Below are 19,713 nucleotides of genomic sequence, written 5' to 3' on the forward strand. Positions count from 1 at the left end.
CTAACTCATATAATTATCTGCACATAAATCAATGCAAAGCTCCCACTAACTAGCAAAGGATTAATGTTCAGACCATAAAGTAGATGCTGCACTGCCAATCTCAGTTACAACACAGACCATCAGCGCAGGCTGAAAGATGAATTTGCTTAGCAAGACGAAATTTATGGTCTTTTTATGCTGCTGTGGCTAAATTAGTATGTATTATTTACTTAAAATCATGTGCTTCTGACTCCTACTGAAAAATTCAGTCCTGTAAACTTCAGCATCTCCCAGGGAAAGCTGGCTGATCTGAACCACTGCACTGCTGTGGTGTTGCGGCCCTGTAGCCTGCCCTGCAAGGCACTGCTCCCCAGGTATACTGTGGGAGAGAGCTGTAACAAGAAGACACTCCCTAGAAAATTATTTTGTAGACTTTTTTTTATTCTCACCTGACTGGGGACATCTTCATTCAGTCAAATTCAAGTTGTTTAAAACATGAATCACTCTTGCCAAAAAGATAAATGTATGAAGTTGGAAGGGAGCCATAAGGATCACCAAGTCCAACTCCCTGCTCCATGCAGAACTACCTAAAACTAAACCACATGACTAAGAGCATTGTTCAGACACACCTTTAACTCTGATAGGCTTGGAATAATGACTCCTTCTCAAGGGTGCCAGTTCTAGTGCCAGACCACCCTCTCAGTGAAGAACCTTTTCCTAATGTCCAAACTGAACTTCCCTGGCATTCCTCATGTCCCCTCACTGGTCATCAGAGGTAAAGTTAAAAGGTTAAACAGTTATCTATAATTTCACTTGATATGCAAAGTTGCTACTCAGGGTATCGAAATGAAGATGAATGTCTAGTCAGCGCACCAAAATACAAGTCAAACACACATTTCAGCATCAGGCCACATAGCAGAAGGATACAGCAGGTTACAGTGTCACCTGTGTGTTCCCACAGCTTGACTGTCACCCTTGTAGAGCAGAGCACTGTGCCTGGTTGTACCTGGGGTTCCAGAGCAGTAAGGATGCTGCAGCAGCACAGTGCTGATGTGTGAGATGCTGCTCTTAGGCAGGGAAGCAAGAGACAAGAGGGAAAAGTGTGAGTCTTGAAAGCATGAGACTTGAGAAGTCAGTGAGTACTTCATTCATGTTTCACTTGATTTAGGAGATCCTTTAGCTTCACTCCAAACTAAGACACCACCTCACATAGTTATTACCTAACAAATACATGACTTTTTTAGAAAATATATTTTTATAAGGGGGATCATAGAACAAATGGCCTCCATCCTATCTCAAAACTTATAGACAACCTGCATTTTCTTTTTTTTCCACTAACATGGTGAGACATCTTTCCCCAGAAGAACCACTAAACCCAGAGTAGCCCAGCCCCTTCTGAACTGGTATGGAATAAGACCGTTTTCCCACCACAAATTTTTAATTATATTTTCAAAATGCATCTGACATGCCATAAAACCTCCCCAGATCGATGATACATCTGACAAAGCAGAGGCCTCTTTAGTAAGATTTGTGCTTTGCTGAAAATCAAGAAACTGGAAATAGCCAACGGATTTATTAACCAGTGGAACCATGAGATAGAGCTGTCAAATAATTTTATATACCCCTAAACTATGCATTTTAAATACTATTTTTTATATACTACTAAATTACTCTTTTAAATACTATTCATATACTAGAGAGCTAGAATTTATTCTGGAAATCACAGACGTCCATGCCAGGTGTTGTTAGAAGTCTGACTCCATGACATTTGACAGCTATAAGAGGAGACAATAAAAATCTGTATTGATGCCCAAAGCAATCCCTCCAAGTAGGAATGGAGGTGACTTTTCTAGTCATCTGGAACTGTCAGCTATACTGCACAGTAATAAATGTATGGTTTCCAGCAACATCCCTGCTACTGACATCCTAATGCAGAATTTGAGCTTCTAATTTTCATTCCCTTTGGCTCTTCATGCACTCAAGCACTCTATTCCCTAGAATTAACACTTTGTGACAGATCTAAAATGAAACAGATCTTGTTTTAAGATTTGCCCTATTTCTTTTCCAAATCTTTCCATGTCTTTTTTCTCTCTTACATACATTTTGAACATTTTCCTTCCATGGCAAACTAAAATTACAGTTAATACTGTAAAGTGCATTTCAGGTTTGCACAGGACTTAGTATGGAATATTTAAGGGCAAAAAGAGGGTGAGGAAAGGGATGGATTTAGGTGATTTGGAAAGGAACAAGGAGGGTAAAACGGAGGTTTAAGGGGGAAAATTGTTGGTCTCATGTATATAGTTTACTGATTGGGGTTTTTTTCTGGTCACCTTCTGCATCTCTTCAAGACTGTTCTGCCTTCTTATTAAACTCCATTTCTGCTTCCTTTCCTGTGTAAGGGACTTTCTATCCTGCACACGTGTCTGTGACTTCCATCCAGCTCAGCCAGAGAGAACAGCAGGATGAGGTTGTTGGTGCTGCCTGTGTTTACATAAATGCTCTGCATTTGTTTGTGTTATCTGTGGCCCAGTGTTTGTGTTATCTGTGGGATGGCCCAGTATGCACATATATATATGTGAATATAAGTTATGTATATATGTGCATATACGTGGGCTCCATGCGTATGTGCCCACGGGGGATACATTTGTTTGGATCTGAGGCATGGAGCTGCAGCAGCCTCAACTCTCTTGAGCTGTTGAATTGAGCATGATATTCTTTCTCCTCACAGGAAAAAGAATATATGTATAAATAAACAAATTCCTAAATTCAGATGGCTTAGTTATCATTTTGCAATTCTAAAAGAAAAATAACTTCATTTTCTAAACGTTTCTTAAGTTTATGTATAGCTATGTAAGGTTCAGTTTAAATGAGAAATCAAGAAAAAATTGTTGAAACGTGCTTTCTTTCTAAATTCTGCAGTAATAGATCAAGTATGGCCAGACAGTCTTTGAATACAAACATGAGTAGCTTTTGTGGGGGATCTGGCTGGCTGCAGTTACAAAGGCTTCGTAGCTCGAACACAGTTCTGAGCTGAACATGACAACTTGGCTTCTGGAGATGGTCCTGGTGCTAGCTTGTAATTTTGAGAGTGAGAAGGTTTGATCCTGCACTAATATCACTGTGGTTATTTTGTTATACTGGTTTTACACATTGACATATCATTTAAAGTGAGATATTAAAGAAAAATGTAAGCAAGCACCATAGGGAGTAGTATCATTGGGACAGAAAAGCAACACTTCATTTTCACCTCTTTGTCATAGACTCTGCTGTATTTGTCCTCCTTATGTGAGTCTTTGCTGTTCTGTCCTATTGTACAAACTATTGTAGGGCTGGTTAAACTGCAGTTAACAAGAAATTTTTATGTACACTAGGAATAAGAGAAAGCCTAACTACTGAACACATCTGTTGCTAGATAGACATGGCTAAACTGTTAAATATTAAGAAAAGAAAATAACTACTTGGTATATATTCCCTGTTTACAAAGATGAAGGCTAGCCTATTTGTATCCTACAAGAATGATGAAGTAATTTCCAGCCCATTAGTAACTAAGGTGAGTGATGAACGTTCAACTACCTGGGATAAACATTTAAGTCAGCAGGACAAAACAAAAAGAAAAAAAAATCAACCAACAGACAAAATCTTTAGGTATTCTTGATTTAAGGCTAAGAGGGGCAATGAGACACTCTAATCTGACCTCTTGCATACTGTCTCACACCCATATATCACTGGTTATTAAATTTCCCTCAGATACTTCTGCAATAAACTGTAACGATTACATTTACTTGTAGATGTTTGCTTAAAATGCGTCTTCCAGAAAGGCATTATATATTGATACGAAGACAACAGGAATCTTTCCTTGCAATTTTTTGATGCATATTAACTGCTTATGTGCCATTCAAATTATTTGGCTTCAACTAGTGGTTCTTGGAGTGTTTTTATCTCACATTTTTGAAAGCCCGTGGCTGCACGGGTTTCCCCAGTGACAGTACTTCTCATTTGTGATAAAATTAGTTATTAGACTATTAGACTATTTCTGTACCTTGGAACAGACAAAAAAAAGGTCAAATTCTGTGAGTTTGAAAGTGTGTCTCAAAACCAGCTTCTCAGGTCTGTGAGAAGATGTTTTCAAGAACAAACCACTTTCTGTCCTCAGAGAAGACACCGACAATATTTTTTTGTAAAATCTGATACAATCTTTTTCATGTTAAATTAGTGATATGTTCCACATTTATATAATAGTATTCAGGCAGAACAAAGGAGACATACAGTCAAAATCTGAGTTCAAATACTCATAATTTGCCTCTCAGGAGGAAAAGTGAACCATCAATCCATACACCATTTAGATGGGAAATTGTCTCTAGCCATGTCGCTGAAGTGGTACAAGCATTTCTAGTTCATCACGTCAGATGAAGATTGAAAGAAGTTTAACTCTTAGTGGCCATTTACTTTTTCTTAACAACAAACTGTGTAATTTGCTTTCATGAGGATCAGAGTCCCACTGAAGTCAACCTCATTTCAAAAAAGTCAGCTGATATAATATCCTCCCTACCCTAATCTTCCTCTCAACTCCAGCCTCACATGAAATACTTTAACATGACTTCACTGACTCCTTTCTTATCTTTTGTTTCTGAAGGGAAAGTAAAAAAAACCATAAAGCTGCAGGCAGATAACCATTTCATACCACCATACTACCATAATTCTTCCTACTCTCATTAATCTATTACAAAAAAAAAATTTCTAACTTCTTAACAGTCCCTGAATTTCCACGATTTCCAAAGTTTTTCCATTGTTATTTGTAAAATATTCATCTTCATTACATTTGCTAAACATGTCCTCCAGATATATTTCCCATACATATATTACCATAGACACATTGCCTTACTCGACCTGTAATTATTAGCACTGCAGAAAGTGAATACTAGATTTTGATCATAACTTCTCTGAGCTTTGTTTAACCTTAGACCTACAGTGCTTATTAAACATAGGTGTATGAAAAAAAACATTCAATTCACTTGGTCCTGAACAGGGAAGATGCAAGACAATGACCTTCCATTAAGGAACGCTAATGATTTTCCATTAAGGAACATTCCTACGAAGATGTGCTTCTCTGCAGCTATCATTGTTTCCCCTTTTCTTGAAAATGAGCCATTCAATTTAAGAGAAACTGCAAGGTCAATTAGATGGATTGCTGTTTAGAGAATCAGGAAGCTCAACACGGCTCTAAACTTGTCTTTATGTTGCTTTTCATTGGCTATGAAAAAAACCCAAACCACATCTCCTGCAAAAAAGGAATAATATATATTTGTTTACTGCCTCTCACAGCTATAATGCTGAGGAGACTGTATATTTAATTGGAGTTACTGTGATTTTTTATCTGAAATGCTCTCACTAAGAGAAATGCTTATGCAGACATGCTTATTGCAGTGGGAACCTGATTCTCTATCTATTTTTTATTTGTCAAATAAAAGATGGCAGGCATCTTCATATTTTCTTCTTAATATCAGTCATTAATGAAAACGAGAAAGCAAGGAAAAAAGTACATTGGCAATCCCCTTCATACCGGAGACATTTTCATCTCCTCTGCATCCACCAATAGAACTACTTCAGTGCCACTTATACCATAATCATATTTAATTTCTCCCTCAAGCAGTGATGTTATTTGGAAAAACAAAACACCACTGATTTTTTCTGAGTCAAAATTCAAAAACACAGGGAAAAACCTGTCATACTGTTTAAGTATGCAATTTAATTTCAGGTTCATTAAAAACATTACATTGAATTAATAAAGGAATTAATTGAATTAAGTAAAGGAAAATTGAATTACTTGAATTAATAAAGGAAACCAACTTTATTTTTCAGTAAAATCCTGGAAGTTTTTGGCAATTAAACAAAAGTCAATTCACACAAAGCTAAAATTTCTATCAAAGATAACATAGGCATGACAGGCTACCTGGCTGCAAAATCTAGCATCCTCCTCCCTTTACTAGGACTTCAGGCTGAAGTTTCCACCCATCGCATGCTTGTTAATTTTTTTAAACAACCTTAATAAAGTAGGTCCCATAAGGAAGGAATATTTCCCTGTATTTAAGAGAATATAGGAGCAATATGAATTGCAGAATACATGATGGAACATGTAGCAGAAAGGGAAAGGAGCCCTTTGACAAACTGAGAGCCCCTTACAGAACTTCCCCCCTCCATTATCATATTTAAATATTTAAATTAGGAAGATATAAATATTGTACCAACTTGGGAGTAAGGCAGACAAAGTAAACAGTTTTGCAACCATTGAGCTGTAGAATTACATGAAAAACTGCTATTAAAAATCAGTGGAAAAAGGGATGTATCTTCCACAGATTGCTTTTATACCCCAGTATAATTTCATAGGCTGGGTGCATAGCTTTTTCTATCACCTTCCCTCTGAGTTTACTCGATGTGTAGAACTGCACAAGAGCAGGAGATGAGCTTTCAATTTTCCCAGAGTATGATTCTGTTCTATCTTGTATACTCATGACATTTATTTTCCAGCTCCTAAGCAGTAAATACTAGTTTGGGTTTTTACTAAGGCTAAGTGAATTTAAACAGTTCTACAGCTCCTGACCTTTAACACATCTGCTGCTGTAAGGGAGGTTTTTCCTTTGTGTGGTTTTCCATACCTCTACAGATTTGAAATACATTTCTCCCGCACAATACCCACAGTCACAAACAAATTACACTCCCTGTGTCAACATCTGAAACCAAGTCACTAAATCACAACGTGCTGGGACGGAATTGCTGCCCCTATCATCTACCACTCACTGCTATCAAAGCCTATAACTGGATTAGTGGGAAAACAGCTGTATTACTCATACATTTAAGCTCTTTCAAACAGCAGGTTTTCACCCTGCAACAAAGCACAGCACTTCAGATAAGAAACATGCAAATCCCAGAGGAAACCATGACATGTTAACCCTTAGCTATCTTTATGTGACTTAATAGTTCATTCAACCTTTCTTCACTGAAAATAAATGCAAGAACTATGTTCAATCAGTAGAACTAATGTTTTTAAAACATCTACTTTTGAGCTTTTTTCCCCTAGGATTTCTTCAAAGACGAGGCACAATTCATTAAATCATCCTGTCACTTTCAAGAAGTGATTGGCATGAGCTTAAATCCATGTCTTTCAGTTGTGGGCATGAATCATCATACATATGGGCTTTGTGGGACAACATCTCAGCAGAGGTTAGCAGTAAAACAGCTCTGTAGTTAACTCAAAACCTCATACTAAAGACTCTATGGTTATTAAAGCTAACAAGCCATAAAACAACTGTCATGTTTTAGGCCAAAAGACCCATAAGGGAAAGAAAAATTGTAGATAACTTCCAGTATAGTGCTAGCGTTCACATATCCATCTGCTAATAATGTATTAACTGAACATTTTCACTTAGCTTTTTGGACTTTTTATAAAGCCAATCACGTCTAATAGCAGGATTCTTCAAGAGAAAATTTTTTTAAGCAATAACGAGAAGCATATTGAATAAATCTACATTTATTTCACTGAGAAAAAAAAATTTGAGTTGATATTTTGGGTTTTGGATTTATTAAGAAAGCACTGGATTTGGACTTTGGACATGCCTTCTCTGTTACAGAATACTCTGTGAGTCATGATCATAGACTTATAGAATCATTTAGTTTGGAAAAGACCTTTAAGATTATCTAGTCCAACTGTTATACTAATACTGCCAAGTCCACCACTAAATCATGTCCCTAAGTGCCATATCTGCACATCTTTCAAAAACCTCCAGGATGGTGACTCCACCACTTCTGTGGGTTGGTAACACTTCCAGAGAAGAAATGTTTCCTAATATCCAACCTGAATCTTCCCTGGTACAACTTGAAGGCCGTTCCCTGTGTCCTATTGCTTGTCACTCATGAGCAGAGGTTGCTCTCCACCTGGCTACAACCTTCCTTTCAGGTAGTTGTAGAGAGTGATGTCTCCTTGAGCCTCCTCTTCTCCGGGCTAAACTACCCCAGTTCTCTCTACCCTTCACCAGGGGGGTTGCTCTTCTCTGGACATGCTCCAGCACCTCAGTGTCCTTCTCGTAGTGAGGTGCAAAAAACTGAACACAGGATTCAAGGTGTGAGCTCAGCACTGCTAAGTACCAGGGGACAGCCTCTGCCCTTGTCCTGCTGGCCACACTGTTGCTGATACAGGCAAGGATGTCACTGGCCTTCTTGGCCACGGGCAACTTTTCAGCCACTGTTCAGCCACTGTCAACAAGCACTCCCAGGGCCTTTTCCTCTATGCAGCTTTCCAGCTACTCTTCCCCCAGCCTGTAGCACTGCATGGGGTTATTGACCAAAGTGCACTTGGTCTGGTTGAACCTCCCACGATTGGCCACAGCCCATCAATCCAGCCTGTCCAGATCCCTCTCTGCAGAGCCTTCCTACCTTCAGCAGATCAACACTCCCACATAACCTGGCTGCAAACTTACTGAGGGGGACTCGATCCCCTTGTCCAGATCATTGACAAAGACATCGAACAGGACTGGACCCAACACTGAGCCCTGGGGAACACCACTGCTGACCAGATGATCTTTTGTGTAACACCATATCTCTAGATGATCGTCAGACCATTTGGAAAAATAAAAAGATATTATTTTAAAATTAAACAAGAATTAATGAGCCATCTGCCATTTAACACAGCACCTAAACGTAATAAATTATCAAGCTTTTTGACAAAGGTATAAAAGAAAGAATAAATGGGAAAAAACTAAGCAATAAAATGTTGAATTTAGTATTTGAATAAAAAGATCTCAGACCTTCTAAATAAAAGCCATGTACGAAATTTTCAAAGATCTGACTGAATGATCAGAATAATGATTGTTCTAGTGCCCTGTTGTACTTCATATGTAAAGATACTTAAATCAAACAGAAAAATAAAGTAATATACATGCAGAGAGTACAGCAACTAATACCAACTTTGCAGTGGATTAATTCCTCATAGAAGTTAGGCCTGTGTACATGCTTTTGTGAATAATCCTAAGAACAAATAATTCTGATAATATATCACCTCCTTGAGCAGTGGCACCTCTAGTGCTAACTTCGAGGCTTTAGTTGAATGGTGGAAAAACTGAGTAAACCAAAGTAAAAGCTTTTTTAAAAAAAGGAAAAATAAATTTAAAAAAGACCAAACTTCTGCATTCCATTCTCTCACTTGTAGAATGCTTTGTAGCAGTACAACCATTTGTTTCCTATCTATAGCATATGATTTCCTGTCTGTTAGAGAAATAAAATATGCACGTGTCATATCACAGTGTCCACCACAATTCCACTCGTAAATCATCTGAATACATGAAAATATTATACAAAAAGAATTACAATACTGAAAGTATCTAATATAGACTTTTAAATTATAAGTGCACAATACCAAATAGCACTTTATAAATAAGAATTTAGAGATGTTATGTTCTATTATGTACATTTCTGTGAGTGTTGCCCTCCTCTGATGATGAACACAGTCCAACCAAAATGTACTCTTCCGTTCTGCAGTCAAATGTCTGCTGTGAGCCTCTAAAGTTCATTCAAATAAAAAAAAGATCCTTATATATTTTAAGTTACAAATCAGTGGGAAAATGTACTGTAGAAAATATTCAAGGATTTCCAGTTGTTTTTTGACACAAATCCCAACCTTGGGACCTCACCAGAATAACACTGAACCTTAGCTAATAAAATACCCAGAGCCTAAGAAAGGCTTAGTTTTAAGATACACTATTTCTGGTCATCTGGGAGAAAGTGTAAGGAGAGAGTTTGGAAAACTGTATAAATCAAGGGGTAGTAGGGGTCCAGATTTTCCAGCAGTGAAAGGGGGCACAGCTCCACTGAACATAGTAATCAATTTCCATTACTTTAGGATTAAAAGCTTTTTGTTTTTTAAATCACTGAACCAAACAATGAGGTTTTAGCTCCCTAATACCATTATAGAAAAGCTTATTTCCTTTAATAATAATAATAAAAAACATTTTTCTATCTTTTTTCACTGCGATTTATATTAAAGAAAATGGTCTAATCTACTATTAAAAACTTTAACAAAGGAAAAACTATTGACACTAAGGGCTTGTCTGCTACTTGGAGAAAGGTCTGGTTAGACTGACAGCAAACAACGAAGCAATAAGTGGTTTTAAAAAAGATTTCTTCTAGTTATTTTTCAGGTCTTTCTCCCTCAGGCTGGCTACAACACAACTGCAGAAGTTGAAAATTATCTCCAAAATCATTCCAGTTACTCATCATTCAGGCTGTCTCTTGTCATTATGAGTATGTCAACATTCCTATCCTAAATCCTTAGAATCAAAGCTCTACAGTTGAACAGCTTAATAAAAAATAAAAAAAGCCTTGCCTGAGGCTAGGACATGACATCCAAGGTATCAGCCTGAAAACTGAAAGTTGCCCATACCCTCTATTTTATTATTTATTATGGGAAAAAATTGCTTTGCTACCCATCAAGTTGCTAACTGTAGAACTTCTCAGCAACACCTCTTTGGCAAGTCAGATATATGGCTGTACATATTCTCTCATCATGTTCATCATACATGTTCTCTCATCATGCATCAATCAACACGAGTAACCTGAATATCTGCTGTGTGGAAAACTTGGAAATTATCAATTATTTCAAGAGAATTTGAATACACCAATCTAATGAAAGATGTGTTATAGAGACCATAGTACTATACTGGAAAGGAGAATTTGGTTTTGCAGAGGTTTATTTAAATGACTTTTGCCCTTCACTGAAATGTATATATAATAACAATTCCAGGACATCCATTTTACTTTATAGGAAAAAAAAATCCAAATGCGATGTTTTGCAATATATTTTAAGTCTCTCTGCAGCTTAACATTCAAGTATCTCACATCCAGGATTAAAAACAGTTTGCTTATAGCTTTGTTGACAATGCAAATTTTGTAGAAAGAACAGATACTCACTGAAACTACATTCACAAAGTCATCGTCAGACAACGTCTCTAACATCTCAATGACTGAGGTGCGGATCAGCTTCAATGTCAATCCACTGACACTCCCACTCCTAACAAAAATCCACAAGATAATAAAAAAGTTGAATTTAATAAATGTTATGTAAAATGTACAAAGAAAATACAGAACACTCACCAGTACTCTGATCAGCTTTCACACTAAAATTATCAGTTTAGCTCTTGAATGCTCCAACTCATCATTAGTATTATTACACTATTAATAATTACTAAATTAAGTCCAAAACTGTCATTCAAAGTCCCAGTCCGGTGGCTTAGTTGAAGTTATAATGATACATCATTTCCTCACTTTCTTTTCAAGAAGTCTGAGAAAGTTTACCAATGCCTTATCTAAATATTTTATACTCCCACACACAGATTTACAGCCTTAGATTTTAGATGTGCAAATGACAGCTTGTTTGATACAAGGCAAAATCTAAGCTGAAGTGAAGAAATAACAAGTGTTGATAAAACTCACTGCTGATATGAAAGCACTTCACCACATGTGAAGGTATTAAATGCAAATTCTCTGACTGAGAAGCTTTGCAGACAGAATAAAGCAGTCTGAGACATCAGGTTCAGTGCTTCCTTCAGTCCCTCAACATTAGCTACACCAAGGAAGCCTCATCAGTGTAAAGACAGCTTTCATTAATTTGTTTGCTCACTTTCTAGTAATGTTCTACAGTAACCAAATGTATGGTAACACATGCAAAGTCTGCACATGTTCTCATCTTTCAGGCTTACAAAATCACAGTTGCATCTACTGTAATGCTTCTAGTAATTTGGTTTTAGGTTTGTGTTCTACAACAAATCTTGGTGTGCACATGAGAAGTATTCACTTGATTACTTCTCTAATTAGTAAGTTGAAAGCAGAATAATATTGAAGAGATTAGAAAAAACAGCTACCTTGTCCCCAGCTACCCAAAGCAACTCTCAGGTTTGGTTTGGGCTTTTGGAAATATTTTTTACTGTGTATTTATTTTGTTCATACCAAGAGTTTTGAACCTTGCATATAAGGACCTCTTAATCCTCTCTCTATTTTTCAGCACACAGAGATTTGTTCAACACTTGTAGGTACTTTTATCCCTCTAATGTCAATATTCAGACATTAAACACTTACGCATCAACTAAAATAAGCATGTCTTTGGGAGATGCAGCTCCTTGGATATACCTGAAATAAATAAATGACATAATTGAGACAAATTTGAAAACACATTTTTTGTGAGTGATGGAAGACACTCTGTGATCTCTAAACTCAAACTGGTTGAACCAACAAAATCCTGCTGTTGTATCTAGTACAAAAAACGTGCTGTTGTTTTCTCTCTTGCTGTGTCTTCTAAGTAAATCAAAGTGTAAATCACGTGGGGAAATCTGGAAGTAGAATACACTGATCAAAATTCACTGTTTTCAGATGTTTAAAAATGAAAAAAATGAATGCTACTTCAGAGCTAAAGATCTTGATGACACATGAATTATTACTCAGCCCAGCTTAGGGACAAATATTCAGTCCTCTGAAAAAAATATATCCAACTACATCCAAGTATCAATATTCTTCATGTCTTGAGAGGCTTATAGAAAAAAATCGCGAGAAGTAATCCCACTGCTCTCCTGTCTTTTAGTAATCTAGTGATTTTATTGCTGGTCTAAACCACTGAGACATTTTTTTAAACACTTGCAAAAGTCTGGAAAATGGTTCAGTCTAATACTCTGAATTATATTTTATTTTGGCACAAAATAAAAAGTTTTTAATTGCCTTATAATTTTATTTGATAGTTATGAAAAGGTCCACGCAATGCAACACTGTGACACACTACAGTGGATATTGCACAACAAGGAATATGATTTGAAAATTGTTTATTCAGAAAAATTAACTAATTTTAAAAAGGAAATAACAATACCTAAAAGTAGGGACTATCAGATATAAATAAACAGAAAACAATGTTTTTACAGTAATATCTAGAAAGTAAGTGATGTATATATGTACCAAACTTTTAAAAAGAAGGCTTACCATGGTCTTCTGCGTACATCATACAGATCTATTTTGTTAGGAGTTCGGCTTTTATCTACCCATGGGGAAGCTAAAAAAGAAAAAAAAATAATGTATGGAATAAATTAAAAACTTCATCTCAAGTATTTGAATTACAACAATATAATGAATCAACATCACAGATTTTGCACTACATAAATATCAACACTTGGTATTGATAAAAAAAAATCTGTGTAATATGTTGTTGCATTATCTATATATCCTTATATATGATCATATAATATAATGCAATAAAACTGTATATATAAAGACCTTCAAGGACCAAGTGTGCTGAAGAAACAGGTACTGACTATAATTGACCACTGATTTCAATGGAACCAGAAATTCAACTGAAGTACTTTAGAATATGAAATAATTTTTAAAAGAAATATTTGATTAAAAAAACTTATACGTTAATTATTATTGCTTACAGTAATGCTGTACCAAGCTAAAGTTCATTTATATACATAAAAACTTGTACACTGACTCAAGAGGTTTACCTAAAAAAGCAAATTAGAAAAGTAACATGAAAGTATCATATTTTCTGAAAGCAAAATAAGACGTACATGCTTGTGTTTCTGTAAAGAAAATGTTATGACTGATAACCTTTTGCGGGTGTTTAATCTAGACTTCACCATGATTTTCAGCAAGGACAGGAATTTTTTCCTTACTGAAAAAACAAAATGAGCCTTTCAAAACCACTTGACAGCTTAATGAATGCAAATAAAAATGTGCAAAGTTAAAGGGAATGAGATAATGTTCTGCAATTTGTTCTCTCACTGTATGTCAATGGCCTTAGGAAAGCTATTTCCTGACACTAATAATTTTTCTGTCTAAGAAATAAAGAAAGATATAAGCAGATCCAGGATTCTTCCCAAAAAAGCATTTATCAAAGACAAAATGGAAGAATTATGATATCTTTACCCATAAATATAAAAGAAGCCACCAGCTTTGAGTAGCTGCCTATTTTTGATATTATGAAGTGAACCCTTTCCTAAGTCACCAAACCCTGAGTTGGCTCATCACCTACCAGAACATTTAAGTCAAGTGTAACCCACAGGACATTTATCAGTACACATTTAACAGCTGTAGAAAACACTGTGTATGGCTGCACACCAGGAGAACCTCAAAGTCTACACCAGTATTGTCTGTGATCCCAGACTAGACCACCTGGCAGGTCCTTTGGGACCTGACAGCAGAAGAGTATTTGAAATTTCCAGAAATTAGAAAATTGAATTTTTAAGACCGATATATGTTAATATTCTAACTTAAGTAACATTACTTAGGTATGCACAGGTTAAATTCACCAGTATTTATGAGCCCACATGGTTAGCACATATTCAATGACAAATTTTTTGTGTCTGTCCAGGCTATCCTATCCATAGTAATTCCATCTGAAAACACATCCTTCAACAACGTTCCCTGAGACTTGCAAAATCTGCATGCAATGTACTCCTTTCAGCTTGTATTATGATTGGATTAAGCAAAACACCAAATATAAATCAAGATACTGACCAACAGTGTATTTGGCTATATCTTTGCCAAAACTTCCAGTCTTTCCAGTGACACCCAATAAAAGGCTATGCCATGCCAAATCTGTCCCTGTTAATAGACATGTATCTTGGACAGTCTTCATAAACAGAGAATTATCTGAATGCATGATCTGGATTTATTTCAAAACAACATATAAAATGCAATTTACACTGGCAATGTCACTTTTTTCACATGAAAGGTAAGTCCAGCTCCTTAAGTGCATTCTCCAAAGCAAATGGATGGTGGTTCACAGAGAATTTCAATGCAGGAGTGGAAGAATGGTCCTTCTAACACTATCATCATATTCTACTGTGACGGTAGATACTGGCATAGTTAACCATTTTAAATTGAATCAATGTTCTAAAGACACACAAAGGAAGACTGTCCCTGTAGCCAATATAAATTATCTACTGAAAACCATCATTAGCTAAAACCATCATTAGCTAAAACCATCATTTAGCTAAAATTTATCTGATATCATAACCTCAAGAAGATGATAGTGTAACTTCACATACTATTTTAAACTCTCTAAGTAAACTTTCTAAGTGCTAAACTAAAATTTAAAGAAATATAGGTTAAGACTACCTTTTACCTGTGTAAAAGAAGACTATGAGAAATAATTCAGCTTCTTTTTTCTACAAAATTTGAGACCTATAAACACATGCTAATGTTATAGCACCTGACATCACTTCCTCGAAGTCAATGCCAGTTGTCTAGTCAGAAAGCACTTCAGAACTGGGGCTTTTAGATCACTGTATGGCAAATCTTTCAGAAACATGAAGAGCTAAAATTAACACCAACTAATACATCAAATAATAAAAATCTGAAATGCCTGAAACTTTCCCTAGTATTTCCAAAATCACCAAAAGTCTTTGTATAACAAAAGTTGATTTATTTTTTTTTTAAACTGTAATGCACACCACAACAACACTTTTAAAAATTACTTCTTTTCTTTCTTTCCCCTCTAAATATGGAGAAGATTCTCAAAACTTCTGGTTGAAACAGAGTAAAATGAAGGATATGAAGACAAATGTTTCCAAATTGTGCTTCAGTGGAATTCCTTCTGTTAAGACTTGAACTGCTAAGCCTTGCACTTAGTTCTACCATAGCTTTTCAGTAACATTCTGAACTGCAACAAGGTCTGAATGGTCCCCTTCTGGCTACATCTACATTAGTAGGATAAAAAGCACAACAGAAGGGAACACATTCACCAGAACCAGGCCAAGAACTATTGGAACAGGACAACACTCCAATTATACACAAAATAAACTGTGAATAAACCACTCATCACACTACTTGCAGCCTATTTAATCCTTTTGGAGATAACTTTCAATGGTAACACAGTTTTTCTTTTTGGGACGTAGACACAGTGCTGAACACAACAGCTAAATTCTACTTTTCTTTTAGTACAAACACCAGAATTTCCATGACTGAAAAATTTATGATCAGATATTAATGGGTGGTGGATTATACACTTATTAAGACGCATAAAGTTTAATGAGAAAACTGTTTCTATTGATATTTATGATGGTTTCTACAACAGTTTGCATAATCTAGTAGAAAATCTCTGCATGGCTAAACATAAATAAGGACTCAGGACTTAGTACCTAAAATTTCATTCACACCAAAGAAGTGCTGAATTCCCTTTTCAACTTCAAGAATTAACATGACTAAATTACTCATTCATCTTATACTCTCTCTGGAATAGCACTTTTAATTTTAGATGGCTTTGAATGGTCTCAAATCTATTCACTGGTTTTGGTAACATTTTGAGTATTTATGGATATTAGTGAAATGATTATTAAGAGGAAACTGAAATTCCCTTATGATATTTGATCTCCACTGATCAAATTTAATGTATCCTGATTAATTATTTAATTTTTTTTGGGGGGTCAAAGGTGATAAATACTTTCTATGCAAAACCAAATATACATCTATAATTATACAGAAATAATGAGAAGGGATGGAGACCACTGAAAGAAAAATGTGTTGCCTTATATATAGCATATACTATAAAGACATTTGGGGAAACTGGCTTACATATTACTGACAAAAGCCATTACATGGCCTAAGATGAAGGCAAAATTAAATACACAAAAAATACGTTTAAAATTTTTTGCTAAAAAACTAAAATTGCAGATCAAGGATTAGGAGAGTTACAGTTTTATTTACATAACTTATTTTTTAACAATTTTTTATCAGATGCCTTGGAACCCAGCTCACTAACATCTTCAAGAAATCTGCCTCCGTGTTTCATTATTGCATGTGACTATCTTTGAACTATATCAACACTGCATGGTTCTCTGTTGCATACATCAGGCTTTAGTCATGTTCCTCTTTGATGATTTTGTTGCTTGGCGTGTGGATATATTTGATACTTTATAAATTATTCATTGGATTTGCTATCCTTCCCACCTCTGTTGTTTGCATTATGGAGATACAGGACTGGCTATATTTCAAGCAAGAGGAAGGTACGCTTTCCTTTCACTCTATATGTGCTTTACTTCTCCACATTCAGAGTGAAAATCCTCAGTTTTGTTGATTACAAGCAGAACCAATTCATGCAGTACAGAGACTGCCACAGGATAAAGCCTAAATGAAAGTATTTGTTAGGAAAGGTTGTTGGCTACAACCTCCCATTCTGAATGCATGACATGATTCCAGAGGCACAGGTGAGCGTCATAAGGGAAACTTTCCTGAAAAGTCCTGCCTGCTCTACTGATTAGGTATGTCTGTGTGAGGAACTGATAGGCAGAGATGAATTATTAACAGCTTTACATCCCTTTGCGTTATTAATACACTTGGGAAAAGAGGCTAAAGCTGATAGTAAGACAGGCAACAAATGCCAATAATAAAATCCCAGACAGCATCATCTTATTTTGACTCAAGCCACATTACCTTTCCATCTCAGAGGGTTACTTGGTAGTTAACCTCAATATAGCATTTACCAGGTGTGACATCCCACCAGGTTAGACAAATAAATATTTGTTACAGTTGAATTTTACCTTGCTATCTCCCAAATAAACATTTATGTGGATAATCAAAACAATCAAACCCATAGACTATTCAGTTTCCTGAGCCAGATTCAGTAAAATCTTCCTCAGGTTGAGCAAAGATACAAGCTATAACAAATACTTTGCCGCTTAGATGCTTTTCATCTTTTAGTGAACTTCTGTGAAAAAACCTGCATCCAGATATGTGATAGCCCAGACTATTTGAGAAATGTGATATTCCTCAGCTTATTACTCAGAAAGAAGTCAATTTAATTTCAGGGTAGCAGCAGCACCTTTATAGAATTCCTTAGCTATTTTTCAGTAAAAGGTGAAAAGTGGCAAGACATAGTAATTAAAAATAAGTCACAGCTTTAAGAGCCTCTTACATTAATCACCATGAAGTGTTTTCAACTGCTAAGCTTAGTACTCAGGATATTTGCATCATAATGATGCCTTGGATTAATAACTGGTTACTACCATCCCCCCCAAGTCAGAGACTGCCCCTGACCAACTCTGCACTACCACACCAGACATTCAGTCAAAACTGAATGCAGCCACTTCTTCATGATTGTACTCCAATAATTGACTGAAATTGCCAAGATTTCAAGGTACGTTCAGGTAAAATCCATGCAATGTCCTCTTTGCTTTTCTGTATAGTGATGAAGCTATGAAAGTTAAGGATAATAATCCGAAAGATTTTTCAGAATGTATTACTTATGTGGTGTTGGGTAATTATGTTATGGGCAATACTGCATTCAGTTTTATCCCAAATCAGTTCAGCAAAGATTTTATATGGGACCGGTCCATACACAAACAAATCTATTAATATTCGCTCCCAGTATAACAAAAAAACCAAAAGCAATTGGAAGGTGCAACTCATACTGCAATCTGCAACTTAAAATTAACCTCTCAAATTGCTCTGTGTTATCTTAGTTCAGAAGCAAGTGTTTCTCCTTCTGCATGTATAAACTGAATTTCATCCTAAATGTGCTGCTCACATTAGTTTCACCTGGACTAGCTACCACATCCCCAAAGAGGGTGGAGGTATCAGAGCTTGAGGAGAAGAAGGACAGAAGTAACAGGGTGTTTTGTTGGGTTTGTTGTTGTTTTCTTTTTTTCTCCCATAAAACAAATTCTGGAGATTTCAAACTGTATCATAAAGACACAGAGATGGCATGAATTTTAGCACAAAGACACGGTGACCTGCTGATGCAACTTTTTAAACTCACTAGAAATAGTTCATTATCCTGTAACTGGGTAGATCCGCTTTCTTAACTGCAACGTTCAGCACATCAATTTTGAAAAATGAGCCACAATTGAACTTACATTGTAAGACTTTTCATATCACGAAAAGAGGTTGTAGTGAGGTGGGTGTCAATCTCTTCTCCCAGGTAACAAGTGACAGGACGAAAGGAAATGGCCTGAAGTTGCCCCAGGGAGGTTTAGATTGAATGTTACGAAAAATTTCTTCACAGAAAGGGTTGTGAAAGCATAGGAACAGGCAGCCCAGGGAAGTGGTAGAGTCACTATCCCTGGAGTTTCAAAAAACACATGGATGTGGCATTTGAGGACATGGTTTAGTAGTAAATATGGTGGTGGTGCTGGGTTGAAGGTTAGACTTCATGATCTTAAAGGTCTTTTCCAACCTAACAATGCTATGTTCTATAAGCATGGTTAGATTCAAATCGCGTCAGCTCATGTCCTTCCCTCTCAGATTTCAAGGGATAAAAAGAAAAGGGAAGTCAACAACACTCAGAGAGGTTTATTTCTATACAAAAGGTAGAAGTATCTAACTCACACACTAATTGCACTAATTGATAATTTATAAGCTGCATTACTAGGAAAGGTTTGGGCTTTACTTTGTTTTTCTACTTTAAAGGCTCCTTTAAATGTTGAGCTGTTAACAGGAACTAACAGCTATAAAATACAAAACCTTTTGAAAAAAAACAAGTGAAGTTCTCAGTTTTTTCAAGGCTTTTGATTCATTTTGTATGGATTTTTTAGGCTTTCTAGTCTCTTAGTATCTGCTTCAGTAATTACTTTCTCTGGAGAGTTCAATATCATGGCCAAAACACTATTGCTTGCCATTAATTGTTAACACAAGAGCAGCTGTGCACAGCAAGCCCTTCATTTGGAGAGATACCATTTTATTTTATTAGAAATTGATTTTTGAAGCTCTTCT

General features: G+C 36.1%; 1 protein-coding gene across 2 annotated transcripts in view; it reads right to left on the reverse strand.

The window, feature by feature from the left end:
* The window catches only part of CACNA2D1 (calcium voltage-gated channel auxiliary subunit alpha2delta 1), a 379,138-nt gene that overhangs the window by 92,681 nt on the left and 266,744 nt on the right, over window positions 1-19,713 (reverse strand). For both annotated transcript variants that reach the window (XM_027711461.2, XM_039388463.1), the window contains exons 8-10: window positions 12,988-13,057; window positions 12,100-12,150; window positions 10,936-11,035 (exon numbers count right to left, since the gene is read on the reverse strand). In XM_027711461.2, coding sequence (XP_027567262.1) covers window positions 10,936-11,035; window positions 12,100-12,150; window positions 12,988-13,057 — 221 coding nt within the window. The remainder of the gene's footprint in view (window positions 1-10,935; window positions 11,036-12,099; window positions 12,151-12,987; window positions 13,058-19,713) is intronic.

Source organism: Pipra filicauda, unplaced genomic scaffold (assembly GCF_003945595.2).
Source record: "Pipra filicauda isolate LSUMZ 115617 unplaced genomic scaffold, ASM394559v2 scaffold101_size5749837_pilon, whole genome shotgun sequence".
Taxonomy (NCBI): domain Eukaryota; kingdom Metazoa; phylum Chordata; class Aves; order Passeriformes; family Pipridae; genus Pipra; species Pipra filicauda.